Source organism: Cylas formicarius, unplaced genomic scaffold, assembly GCF_029955315.1.
Source record: "Cylas formicarius isolate icCylForm1 unplaced genomic scaffold, icCylForm1.1 PGA_scaffold_5__7_contigs__length_24384050, whole genome shotgun sequence".
NCBI classification, from domain to species: Eukaryota; Metazoa; Arthropoda; class Insecta; order Coleoptera; family Brentidae; genus Cylas; species Cylas formicarius.
The window spans coordinates 17,593,104-17,606,751 of NW_026844341.1; the positions used below are offsets into that span (position 1 = coordinate 17,593,104).

At 41.2% G+C, this 13,648-nt stretch overlaps 1 protein-coding gene across 1 annotated transcript; it reads right to left on the reverse strand.

The window, feature by feature from the left end:
- Positions 1-575: 575 nt before the first annotated feature.
- LOC132702067 (aminopeptidase N) lies at positions 576-13,272 on the reverse strand. The gene is made up of 11 exons (XM_060670477.1): positions 13,034-13,272; positions 12,712-12,977; positions 12,436-12,660; positions 12,228-12,383; positions 12,059-12,171; positions 11,804-11,999; positions 11,008-11,753; positions 10,679-10,956; positions 10,353-10,552; positions 8,034-8,348; positions 576-906 (listed from the first exon to the last, which is right to left on the reverse strand). Exons 1-11 carry the CDS (start codon positions 13,103-13,105, stop codon positions 651-653), a joined length of 2,823 nt encoding a protein of 940 aa, XP_060526460.1. The 5' UTR covers positions 13,106-13,272; the 3' UTR covers positions 576-650.
- Positions 13,273-13,648: the final 376 nt, after the last annotated feature.

The following is a 13,648-nucleotide window of genomic DNA, read 5'->3' on the forward strand; positions in this document are numbered from 1 at the left end:
ACTGACTTAATGGCATTAAGCTTTAGGTTATGTCCTGGAGATATATCGAGGCTTTGTAGCTGCACCAAATACTTCAATTCTTGGAAAAAAGGATAGTAGTTGAGAGTCATTTGGGGGTTTAATTACGAAGAGATTCATGTTTCGAAGAAGGAAAGTCAGAGAGAAGAATAGAGATCCCAAAATCGAGCCTTGTCTCATAGGAATATTGCTGGATTATAGAAAACCGATGGCAATATCTTAAAAAAAAAGAATCTTTCGCATTGAATTTGTGTTGCTCACAGCTACTCAACATTTTTGTTTTTATTTCTTCGTGGTCAAAACTTTTTGCTTTTTCAAGGGACACTCCACACCTTACCTAGAGGATAATTCACAAATGGTGACAAAAACCCATCACTTATTACCTTTGGTTACTATTATTTGCAGTTTTGGGAGTTGGGTTGAATGGAGTATTACTTTTTATCGTAAATCTTAAACAAAAAAAATGTTGTTTTTAAGAGGCCGTTAGTGCCGGGCGCGCCAACTAGGTGGCGTCATTTAAAAGCGAACGTTATTTCGAACCAAAATAAAAGTCGTCGTTCTCACCTACTTTTATTGGAATACGCATTATAATCAACAAATAACTCAATAAATACCACGTCTGAGGGAGGCTTTCAGGCGCCGATCCTCTCGCTGTTGCTGCTGAGGTAGCCGTCCAACCATTTCTCGATGACGGGCAGGTTTTCGTTGCTCCATTTGGTCTCCTCCTTGATATTCTTCAGCGCCTTCTCGATCACGAAGTCTGCGTTACCGAATTCGGTCTGCCTCTCGACGTAGAGCTCGTTGACCATGTCCAGCCCCTCCTGGGTCTTGAATACTGTGGTCGCCGACGTCACAATGCTGTTCCATAGCATCGGCTTCTCCTCGAACCTACAAGAACGAGCTAACGATGACCGCCAGCGGACTAAAGCGGCTGTGTATGCGCGGCTTTAGCAGTGTCAACATCGCGGCTTTTATCTCCCGCGCTATTTAAGATTCGTTTAAATACGCTCAGCGCTTATTGAATAATAAAACGTAATTATTTAATGCCAGCCGCAATTATTTATTTATCAAGAGCGGTTTGATCATAACGGGGGCAAAATTCGACCTTTTAAGTCTGTTTTGAAACGATGTATGATATTTTCATTCAAACAGAAAGCAAGAAGAAATGCTCAGTTTAAATGGAAATCTGTCGATTTGACGAACTGTCAGGGGCCATGTTTATTATTGATATAATAATAATAATCAATAAATACCTTTGGGATACTTGTTCACCGTTAGGTTTAGGAGAAAAGAACATTATACTGCATATTTTAGCATTAAGTTCAAGATTATGCCTAGAAGAATATAGAAATAAGGTATGCAAATCCAAATTGATGTAACAATATCAAATAATTTAGGATCGAACGAGTAAAATAGCTGAGTGTCGTCAGCTATTAAATGCAAATTCAAATATTCGGTGGATGTAGATCAGAAATATAAATTAAGAATAATATAGGTCCAAGGACAGAACCTTGCGGAACACCTGATGAAACAGGGAGAAATTCAGAACTTTCATTGTCAAGGATAGTGACTTTTGTTAAATTAGATGTGCCACGATCCAATACAATCCAGCTGCACGAGAGCAGAAGAAGTAAATTTCGGCAACATTGAGAAACGCTTAAAGAAGTTAGATGGGGCTTTTTCAGTAATATCAGAATAATGTAAACTGTAGACAGCAACGCCAGTAGAAAAACAACTGATAAAGAAAAACGTACCAATGGTAGATTTATAGAACATGGTAAGGGCGTTGCATTGTCGGGCTCTGGTTACAGAAGATTCTGCCAGTTCGCTAAAAAACGAACAAGAAGAGAAAGTAAGTCCCCAATATGTATGATAATTAACTACTCCTGCGTTGGTTTTTTTCAGTCGAACTTGCTAACGTTGCGCCAATCATCCTGTTGGCTTCTTCAGAGCTCTCGGATGACTGATTCCCATATTGGTGACCGGTAAAGGCCGATCTTTCATATTCTTTGAACCTTGTTGATATTTTTCGTCCGCTCCCTCCAATGCATTCTTTGTCGCATACGCATGGAATGCTATAAACTCAAATGGAATTTTTGTTTTTAACGTATCGAAGATGTTGAACTTTTGAATGTAAGGAAGGAAAACAGTTGCAAGTGTGGGATTGCTTTCGGGCTCATTGTTATTTGAAGGTTGTAGCGAAGTGTATTTTGTAATGGAACGCTTAATATCTTTAATGTGGAAATTATCAGAGAGAAAAGCAGAAGTAAAGTGTTTTAATTCTAGGTTCAGTGACTCGGGATAAAATAGTTTTACGACTCCATAAACAAGAGAGCTGTTAACCGATGATTTTTGAGCCGGATACTGATGTGACAAGTCTGATTTTCTATCGATAAGAATATCTAAGAATGGGAGATTATTATTACTTTCTAATTCAATTGTAAAACGCACAGCTTATTAAATAATTCTTTTTTTTATGTTGCTGTTTCTTTTCTTAACCTACCCCACAAGACCGAGCTGTCAGCTAATCCGGTCGATATACATTTTTTTTTTATTTTATTTTTCACTTTTTTTTTTTTTGTATTTTTTTTATTAGAGATTACAGTAAGTGGGGTCCAGGCGTGTAACGGAAACCCATAACAGGGGGAATTCTGGTACATTCCGTGGCAGACCAGTGGCGCTCAATAACCCACCCCTACTCTCCGCTTAATTTACTTTGGTTGTCGTTGTTTCCTTATATATATTTTTCTTTTTTTTTTAAATATTCCAATTTTCTAATTTAAATCTTCAAAAAAAACGTGGCAGTAGGGTGTATAGAGTTTAAATGTCTAAGAAACTCTACTCGAGATTCTTAACCATTATGCCAAATTTTGTTGGAGAAAGAATGGTGCTGGCAATAGGTCGAAGGGGTATTTCTGGTTTGTGATTTTTAGGGAGTCCGTAGAGACAAGGAATTTTAGAGTCATGAGCGGTGACAGATGAAAATTTGTCTGATAGAGAAGAAGCCTTAATAACAGATTTAAGGTTGCGTTCTATATATGAAGAATATCTTCAATCTTTTCCTGATATTCATTTGTGTTCATGACCACCGTAGCATTCCCATTATTTGCTTTTAGGATTACAATGTCGGGATTAGATTTTAGATATTTTAGGGCAATATTAGATTTTGAAGGCTTCAAATCGAATTTCATTAGCTGTTTTAGATAGTAGTAGATAAGACGTGGGGCAAGGACGAAATTGGTGCGATGATACATTTATCACAGCAGTTTAGAAGAGTTTGATGGTTGTCCTAGAGTTGACGTTACTTTTTCAAATTTCTGAATGTGATTTTGGGTAGTAGATAAATGAAAAGTTAAAGCTTTGTCATGAATCATGTTTGAAAGGGTTCGAACTCGGATAGGAACAACATAAAAGAAAATTCAAGGTGTAGAGACAGAAGAGAATTATTGATTTGGTCTATTTCCTTACGGGTATGAAGAACTCTTGCACAGGCGGTAAGTAAGTGGTATTCCAGTAGCCTGTGTAAGTCTCTTTAAAAAATTACTTCAGCAGTATTGTTATTTGAGAAAAAGTAACTGTCGGACCACATAAGCGAAATTATTTTGGTTTGGTCACATTGTGACATTATGTTCAAGTGAACATATTTCAAAAGTTTTTACCTTGTTTCTAATCATTCTGAGTCGCCGAGATAACTAGGTCAGGATAAAGTAGAATAAGAAGTTCGTTGGTGACAACAGTCAAGATTATCTACCATATATTTCGTTCCCAACTCTATGAAAACGTACACCGTAGTAGGGCCGCTATCTACTAGCTAATGTTTTAGATTCTAAAAAGCAAGGCACTCTTGGTTTTAACCGTTCAAGGCCGCTACGCCACCTTTGTGTATTTTTAATGTGGACATGCCCAAATTTGAAGCGCCTATTGTTGGAAAATGTAATCGATGCGCATAATTGTCGCTTTTTTATTATTCGAACATTAATTAATGTATCGTTCGCGATTCGTGATAATTGGGTCCCTCGCATTTACCGTGTCGTTATCGTCAATTACCTTTTTCTCCGAAAATTAAACACCGTGAAAGAAATTAACACGTGCCGCGGCCACGGGATTGGTCCAAATCAGCGACCTTGTGGTTAATTTCTCGATAATATTAGCGGATGCATTTTGAGCAAATAGCGCAATTTTTTGTGCGAAATGCGGTAAAATGGGGCCCGGTTTTGGGGGGAAAACGCAGCATAGATTTAAAACCAATTTTCGCAGGTTAGTAGCGCGTGCTCCCATGCGATGTTTTGTATATCTACAGGGTGAACCAATCGATTTGATCCTCAAACTAAATTGCGAGACCGACACACCGTGGTCTAAGTCGCCTGAAAACCTATCATATTAGGTAAAAACAAAATTCCTATTCTTCAATATTTGGCTTTTACCACCTTAATTTTAGTTGTAATTTGGTGTTTTTCGAGTGTGGTTAGTGTTCAGAGACTTTTAGATTGTGACTTTTTTTTTATAAAATAAAGCGAATTAATTTGGACTCAAGTTGTTTCACGATATTTTGACATTATGGAACCAACTCCATTAGGTAGGTATCTTATTTTTCGTTATTTAAAAGGGGTTCGTTAGGTCCAACAGTAGCATATACCAGAATGACTTATTATCTTTTAAATTTGGTGCGTCGACGCCATTTCTTACAAACTTATGCATCTTGTGCGGGGCTAAAAAAGGGGCAAACTTCAATTTTGTAGCTCGAACGGTTCAAAATTTACTCAGAAAAAACTGAAAGACGAGAACGGAGAACGGACAGACAAAAAAAAGAAATTTTTTTTTCGACGCTGATCATTACTGTACCAATGGCGATCCCATAGGTCTTACCGTTATCTAGATATAAAATTTTTATACGAGCATAGATACTTTCGAAAAATTCGATTGCAAAGATTTCTCGTATCTTATATCTCTAGTCCTAGGAAGCTTCCAAAGAAAAAACTGAAACAAGTTTCAGCCGATAAACATAATGCCAAATTGATTCCGAGTTGAGCGAGAGTGATTCAGAATAATAATTAGTTAGTAGTCTTTAAATTTACCTTAATTAGTAATACTTAAATTCCTAGTAATAATTAGTAAGTAGTACTTAAATTTACCTTAATTAGAAATACTTAAATGTCTTTTAGTTTTTCTGGTAAATGTATTTAATATATTGAATCGCGTTATCTTTATTACAATTATAAGTGAGGTAGCGAGAAGGGACAAGGTTTAAACAACAACAATTACGGCACAATTAGTAACTTTTTTCTAAATTTTGTTTCTCAACATAACCCTTATAATTAATCCTCCTCTCCCTTCCCCAGAGGTCATTATTTTTATTACTTATTACAATATAAACCGGCCAGCTTGAAAAATTTCACTATGGTTTTTCAGAAGGCGTTTTTTTATCAAATTAGCCAAATATCAGCCGCCATCTTGTAAATGACATTTTTTTCAGCATATTAGGGGTCAGAGAGTTTGTCAAAGCATTTTTTTTACTTTTTTCGACAACGGAAAAACCGATTTTCCTAATTTCGTACCCGAAAGCACTTTTGGGAAGTAACAAAATCTAATTTACGATGATTACCAGCCTCGGCGATTTTCGAAACTGATCGACACAGAAACGCGTAATTGCTCTCGTGTTCTCGAACTGTATCGCGATTGGCCAATCGGCCAGAAAATAATTAGTTTTAAATTCGACGCGCGCCAGAAAATTTCGCAACGTCTATTAATACCGACATTCACATTCGAGTCAAGCTACGCGGGTTACTCGATTAATACGACTTTGGTTTTCTTTACCACGAAGGATTCTGTGGGTGGCATTGCACAAGACAGGTCGATTCTTGTCCCCTGCCTACAGAACCCTAGTTTTTCGGCATTTAAGGCCGAAAACAAGGTCGAATTTTTATTGTGTTTCATCTTAGTCAATTGATAGTTTTTTGATGATATAAGGGTCCTACGGTTTCGTTGTTTCACCCAACACGTCGGTAACATCCTTTTTTGTAGTATCGGTTAAACATGAGTGCCAGTAAATGGGTGACCAACACTATTATGCATTAAACTTTAAACATCGTTGTAAGCTGGCCGATTTGCCTTTGGTTGCAGTGGCCAAACAAAGTGTAAAAGAAGAAGAAGAACGTCATTATTTTGGTGAAAAAAAATTGTTTAGTACATCTTTTAATTGAATTGTTTTAGTTGTAGCGCCTACAGTTTTGTGAAATAGTGCTTGTTTGTGTGGATGCCTGTGGATGACCACTTATTTAGAAGTTTATTCCATGCATGACTATGTTATTGAACCTGGAGTAGGCTTAAATGTATAATGGGTTACATACTAATCGATATGCAGCTAACTTCATGCGGAATAATAAAAAAAGAAAAAAGCTTTTTAGGTTATCTTGGTTAGTTGTTCATTCTCCTTATGCTGACCGTTAACAACATATGAGCACAAATCCTATTCTTCGCAATTTCTTTGAAAAATTTGTTGAACTCGATTATTATGCCTTTTAAAAGGATTTCCAAATCTGTGTCGTCAGTTTCGGGTACTTTCACCTTAGAAGCCATTTTTGATATCTTTGAAAACTGTGCTTTATCGTTTTAACGTTTGCCAATGTGCCACCAATTTACTGGAACATTATCCTCAAACTGCTCCGACAGTTGACAAACTCTTTAAAAGCTGGTTTGTCAAAATTTTAAAAAAATCGAACCATAATTTTATATATTTATATTTAGTGGCGCGTGACACCATCATTAAGGTAAAAACTAAAAAAAATTAAATTATTTGTCTAATGCCATTTAATATACAAAAACCAAAATGAGCTCGAGTGTCAGCACTGGCCCTCGTCTCAGCCCTCGTCAGTGGAATGGTGGTTTGAAACAAGGTTCAGACTCGAGTGCAAATGGTAAAGACCAATTGCGCACACTCCAAACATCCAAAAAAAATCAAATAACGTGATTGGAAACTTAGAGAGATATTCTTATACGTAGGAGCGAGAAAATATTATTTGCACTCAGCTGAGCTACTGAATATTAGTGTCCCACATTTCGAGACATGCCAGCCAATTCTACGGTAAAGAGAAACCCTCTATAGGTAAATAATACTTACGTTTACATTTTGAATTGCAATACTTACAAAGTAATGATTGAATAGTGTACTATCGATAATTGATCATGAACTCTGTTAATTAATCTCCAACAATTAAGAATCGCAGAATATTGGTTGGTTGGTATTCCAAATGTTCCCAGCTATCGACCAAAGTGGCCGGAATTAAGTACGAAATTTTGTGTTTCTTTTTTAAGAATGCTTTATAAATAATATTTAATAATTAATATTTATAAATTAAATTAAACAGAGAATTTCGTTAATTTTTTCTGCAATTAATATATTACAAATTGTTTGATTGTTTGAGGATTCTTTAAACCATCAACTTTTAATGTTTGCAATTTTTGATAAAAACGTGCAATATTCTGCGAGTAAAACCCAAGCGCGCGTCACTGGCAAGAAAATAAAAGGGATATGATACGTCCCTTTTTGGCTTCTAGCGGAACTCGATGGCACGGTTTGCAGACAAAAGTTGTCAATGTTAAAATGCGTCTCGCATTTCCGCACATGTTTCGTTGGTGCGGGGTGGTGGGGGCGCGTATCGGTCGACGACCTTGATCGGCCCAAACATTTTTTTTCGTCAATCTGCGTCGCAAGTGAAACCGGGTCAAATTTTAGCGATATCAGTCCGCGTTTGGTAAACACTCGTCGCGGGGCAAACCATTGTTGACATTTCGTCAGGTTTAATAGTTTTATAGTCTATTGCCGTCATCAGACGTTCCGATTTTTCTAGCTGCGGCGCCGCATTTATAGCAGAGGAAAGTTTTCCTAATCCAAATCGACGCGATAAGACCGTCACGCAACCATTAATTCACGAAAATACACAACCGCTCAACCGTCTCTGCTTTAATCCAACTTGGATGTCACGCTATCGCGCCCGGCGCATCCGCCATTATCTTACCTTGACTTCACGACGTCCCAGTTGCTCCTCAGGAAGTTAAACAGGGTGGTATAACCGTTAGCGCCGCCCGTCAGCATACTGAAGATAAGGTAAACGTCGTTATCGGTGAAGTTGCCGTTCTGCTCGAGTACAGTGATGTTGAGCAGCCTCTCGATCTTCCACGAGTCGTTCGGGCACCCCGCAAGAGTTTTCAAGAGGTAAGTGCGCTCGCTGGGTTTCCTGCCTGCCGGAAAATTGATGATCCGCTGCAGCCCGAACTCCCACTCCTCCTTCGAGCCCCATTTGAACACCGGACATATGTACTGGTTCGCTACCCTGAAAAAGTGGCCGGTAGATGTCGCTGTCCGATAGACTCACTCTACAGAACTTCTGGATTCCTATTGCGCTGGTTGTTGTTGAGTCGAACTAGCTAATGTTTCGCCAACCATCCTTTTGGTTTCATCAGAGCATGTCTGGAACTGCTAAATAAGGGGCTTAACATCATTTCTGATGACCGATTCTCATATTGGTGACAGGTAAAGACCTAAGTCTCGGTTAAGATTGTTAGTTTCCTTATAGATTTCTATAGACTCGCAACTGCAACTGCCGATGAGTTAATTTGTCTTGGCCTTAAGACTCTTTCCAATGTATTCTTTGCCGCATATGCAAGGAATGCTGTAAACTCTTGGTATCTCAAATGGAATTTTGTCATTGACGTGTCGAAGATGTTGAGAGATTGTTGGACATGTGGTAAATCTGGTTTTGACGTTATATTTCTTAAAAACTTTTGGTATGTAGTCAGTGATGTTTTAAATGACAACAGTGGCAAGTGTAGGATTGCTTTCGGCCTCATTGCTATTGGAAGGTGTTGGTGAAGCGTATTTTCTGATGGAACGCTTAATATCTTTAATGTGAAAATTATTAGAGAAAAGAGCAGAGTTAAGCTATTTTAATTTTAAGTTCAGTGACTAGGGCTGAGATAATTTTATAAGAGAGTTCAGTTTTTGGGCCGGATCGTGAAGTCACAATGCATTAAGGTATCGTTTTGTGTACATAGGTTTTCTGTAAACACAATGACCCAATGTTAGGTGTGATTTTCTATTGATAAGAATATCGGAGAATAGAGGTTTATTAATAGTTTCTGATTCAATGATATAACGTATGTTACGGTGTTTAAATGACAATCTACTATGAATTCTTGACCATGAGGCCAAATCTTCTTTTTAAGGTGCCTATTCGTTTCGAATGCTGGCTATTAGCATGGCTATTCTAATCTTCTCGACTGCTACTTTGAAAAGTCCTGAGGTTGTAAGAGAGAACCATTTTCTCAGATTGTGGAGCCATGAGATTGTCCGTCCTCCGTCCTGGGCCTCTTTTTCCAAAGAACTTACTCTGCACAGTACCATATCGCTGTTCGTTGCGCCTAATGTGCGCTTTCGCATTCCTTGCCCGTTCTGCGAAGAACCTCATCGTTGGTGGTTCTATCATTTTCAGGATATGTCTATATCACCAAATCTCAAAAGCCTCTAGTTTCTTCATAGTAGAGAGTGACTTTCAAAAATGTTGTTCATTTGGGTAAATGCTGATCTGGCCTTTTCCATCCTCTGTCTTATTTCAACTGAATGTTCCCATCTGTCATTAACATTCGTTCCAAGGTAAACGTAGCTTGAGACGCGAATTATTGATTGTTGATTACCCAGTAGTTGTATGGGTGGTATATTATTTTTGCTGATAACTATATATTTCGTTTTTTTTTTATGTTAACGTCAAGGCCATACTCTTTGCTGGAGTCTGCGATACCTGTAATTATCGCCTGCAGACCATCTAAGCTATCCGCGAAAACGATAGTATCATCTGCGTACCTAATGTTATTCACTGAGTATTCCCATATCTTCGTCATCCAAAGACGGATTTATAACGTATTCTGAACAGACATTAAAAAGTAAAGGGGATAGTACACATCCCTGTCGAATCCCTCTCTCTCTCTCCCTATCTTTATTTCCTCCATCGACTGGTCTTCAATTCTGACGGCTGCTGTTTGATTATTCTGAGGTCTTTTTCATCTATCCCGACCAACACGAAGATCATCATCAGTTTGTCATGTTTTATTCTGTCAAAAGCTTTCTGATAGTCGATGAAGCCGACATATATGTCGCTGTTGACGTCCCTGCAGCGCGGGAACAGAACTTGAGACGCGAACAGTGCCAGCTCAGAAGAAACCAACAAGAGGATTGGCGAAACTTGAGCAAGTTCTATTCAGCAACAAATGACGCAAGAGGAATCCAGCAGATTTGTTAATACTATTACAGTAGCCCGTGGAAGTTCCTTTGGAAAACTCACGGATTTCCTTCGTCGGGGTCCCCGCTCTCCATCCATTTCTTGAACGCCCGCTGAGCCTCTTCTATACACGGTTTGTAGCCAGTCTGACACAGGAATATCTTCGACGAGCTCCTCAAGTGGGCGCGACCTTCGCACTCGCCATCTTGGGGCTCGCTGCCGAGTTCCTCGTAAAGCGGAGTGAGCAGCAGCCTCACGTATGTCTGTTTGGGAAAGACATTTTTATCGCTCGCTTATCAATTTTGCGAAATTTTTGGCTTAGTAATTTTGGGCATAAATTAAACTATATGTGAGTTCCTCATATCCGAAGCTATCGTCTTTATACTCGCCTGGAACTTCTTGTGGACCGCCGAACTATCGATGTGTTTACCGATGTGATCGATCAGCGTAAAGACCGGGTCCCACGCGAGGTACTCCCTCTCGTCCCTCAAAAAAAGTGTCATGTTGAGGGCCGTGGCGAAGCTGAGGTCGCCGGCGTAGGCCAAGTTCCACGCGTCATGGAGCAGCTTGGCTCGCGTGTTCACCGGGATCTTGGTGCGCTGATCCGTGCACAGGAAACTAGCCAACATGTTCCAGTTGCGGGTGTCGTAGTTGACGGGAAAAGGGGCTAGAGGTGCAAGTGCTCAGAAGGTTCTTAAATGGCGTGACTATCACTCACATATCTCCTCAGGGTTAACGATGACGAACTTATCGGCGGAGGGTAAGTCTTCCAGTTTAATTTCCCTCTCCTTCATCATCCACACCAGAGGCGTCGAATTCCGGAAGTTCATCTTGTCCTCGCGGACGAGCACCACTGGGATCCACCAGAGGAACTTTTCTTGGTCGGGCACGTCGTGGGGCCTCTCTCTCAGGTACACCCGCTGTTTCATCGTCGCCGTGCCTTTGTCGTAATCTCTGGTGACAGTCACGACCGGCAGACGATCTTTAGTGATCCACGAACCGGCTATCTCGTTGATGGTGATCGGTTCGGGCAGCGTTTTATCGAATCTAGCCTGCTCGGTGAGCGAAAGCCAGATGTCGTCGCCGAAAAAGGTCTTGTACTGGCGATCCGCCATGAACCGTTGCATGCCGTGCCTGAAAGTGCTCTCGCCGATCGTGTAGTTGAGCATCCTGAACACCAACTCCGTCTTGGCCGAAGTGGAGTCCTGTTTAATGGCCGTACTTTTTCCGTGCGGGTATCTCTTGCTGAACTCGTAGTATATGGAGTAGAGCATCGTCATTGGCCAGTTGTTGAACGTTTCGTTGTCGCCCACCTTCAGGGTGGTGTAAGCGGTAATGTAGCGCACCAAGGCGTTATTTATGTGAGCGTCGCTCCACCAAAAAGGCGTAGCTAACGATCCGAGCCATTGGTACACCAGCTCCTGCGTGAGGTGCCACGACCCCTTGCCGCTTATTTCGCTCTCCCTGCAATGCCCAGAAGAAGTATTCGAACCAAGACCCGGCGGCATTAGTACTTGAAAAGCAAAATTCCCCAGGAGTCGGCCGGTCGCGTCGCTTGGTAGTTGGGCAAGGCGAAGATGTTTAACTCCGGCAGAGGATACGGCACTCCCCAAAAATCCTCCAGGAATCTCACCGAGCGAGTTACCTTGCCAGACACGTTCACCAGCGTCTGGATAAAGTCCGGTCGCGCCCATATCCTTAATTTGATATCTGCTAGCAAAAGAGATAGCGAAAGATTATATAGCGAACGATCTTGCGATACCAGTCACCTCCGTCGTCGGTGTCGTTGGGCACGAGGTAGCTAAACTCGGAGACGACCAGGGCGAAGGAGAACGTGGCAATGGGCGGGGTCCATTGGAACGTATCGTACACCCAATATTGGCTGCGATATCAGTGAAAATTGCAAGTAAACGCTGAAACCGGGCTAAGATCTCTTACTTGGGATCGGTTGAAGATTCCAGAGGCATGTTGGCGACGGCGGTCATGTGTCGCGGCCTTACCACGGTCAGCTGGATCGGTACCTTGTAGCCGGGTTCGTCGAAGCAAGGGAACACGTTTCTAGCCAGGTTGGGTCTCATGAATGTCGCCACGAACCTGAAACACAAATCTTTAGAACGGTCGGATGGATACTGATGATGTCACCTACCATTTGGTGGTCTTGGTTTCCGGATCGACGTACGAACTCCTGAACAAACCCTCGGTGGTCTCATTGAACAAGTACCCGCGGAATTTGATGTTGATCCTGAGCTCGACGCCGGAATTGGCGTGGTCGTTGAGCATCACGTTCATCATCGACTGTTTCTTCACCTGCTCCCACTTAGATTGGAACGCGAACACGTTGTAGCCCACCTTCGGGCTACCAGGGCTATCCCTGAAATATAAGTCATTTGAAAAAGTGCCTGGATAGTGGCGGATCTGTTACGATTTGGGGTCTTCCACCACCGCCAAGATCTGGAACACGCTCAGTGATTCAACCTCCAGGTCCGGGTGCTTATGGAGGACGATCTTCTTCGTCTTTTGTTGCACCGTCACGTTAATGTTGACCTCGCCCGTGAAGTTACCCTGCTCCGGATAGGGGTGGAGTTTCAACTCGTACGCGTTGGGTGTGACCTCGGTCGGCAGTTTGGTGTCCGAGATGAGTGTGTGGGCCGCTATGAGGTCGATACTTCTTCGGTTGCGGGCCGTCACCTGAAACGACCCCAGAAAATAATAACCTGGAGAAGTATACGGGCGAGGGGACTTACCGAGAGAGGAGTCAGGAGTACCGCTAGCATAAGGGATGTTCGCAGAATGTCCGTTAACCGAGAGGGTGGCATAATTACGTATTTACTACACCAGGTCGGTTCGGACTAATGCGGTGCCGCTTTGGCGATTAGTTTAAATCGAGGGCAAGGAAGGATGGACGCAAATAAGGTCGGCGGGTGTGAATTCCTCCCGTAGGCTAACGGGGGGTCCGCCTGGTCTGGTAAGAGACGGCCCTAGACTGATTTACCGCCGCCGCGGTGGAGTATTATCCACTTAAAGCCGCGGTAAATTGTCCTCCTTAAGTGCAAAATTAGACGCTACCGGTGCCGGCGACAAACATCGTTAAATCTCTCACGATTGATAGCGTTTATTGCTAAATATGCGCCGTGATATAAAAATCGTTTGGATTTGTTTGCGTTTTCCAGCGACACGTACCTACTGCACTGCAAAAAAACGCAACGTTGAAATTTTTTTGATGATTTTCATAATTTTTGAACTGAGGTGGCTTTTACTTCATGAAAATCCATTTATCAAAGTAAATAAGAACTAAAAGTTCAGATTTTCACGAAATTATTTATTTTTTTCTACTCCAGTCTGCAAAATACCTAATTGCC

What these genes read in the sequence shown, in the direction of transcription:
- LOC132702067 (XM_060670477.1), bottom strand. Translation starts at nt 13,105, where the DNA reads ATGCCACCCTCTCGGTTAACGGACATTCTGCGAACATCCCTTATGCTA. An exon ending in GAATCTTCAACCGATCCCAA is followed by an intron (nt 12,172 to 12,227) that starts GTAAGAGATCTT and finishes CTGATATCGCAG; the next exon opens with CCAATATTGGGTGTACGATA. An exon ending in CAACGACACCGACGACGGAG is followed by an intron (nt 12,000 to 12,058) that starts GTGACTGGTATC and finishes TTTTGCTAGCAG; the next exon opens with ATATCAAATTAAGGATATGG.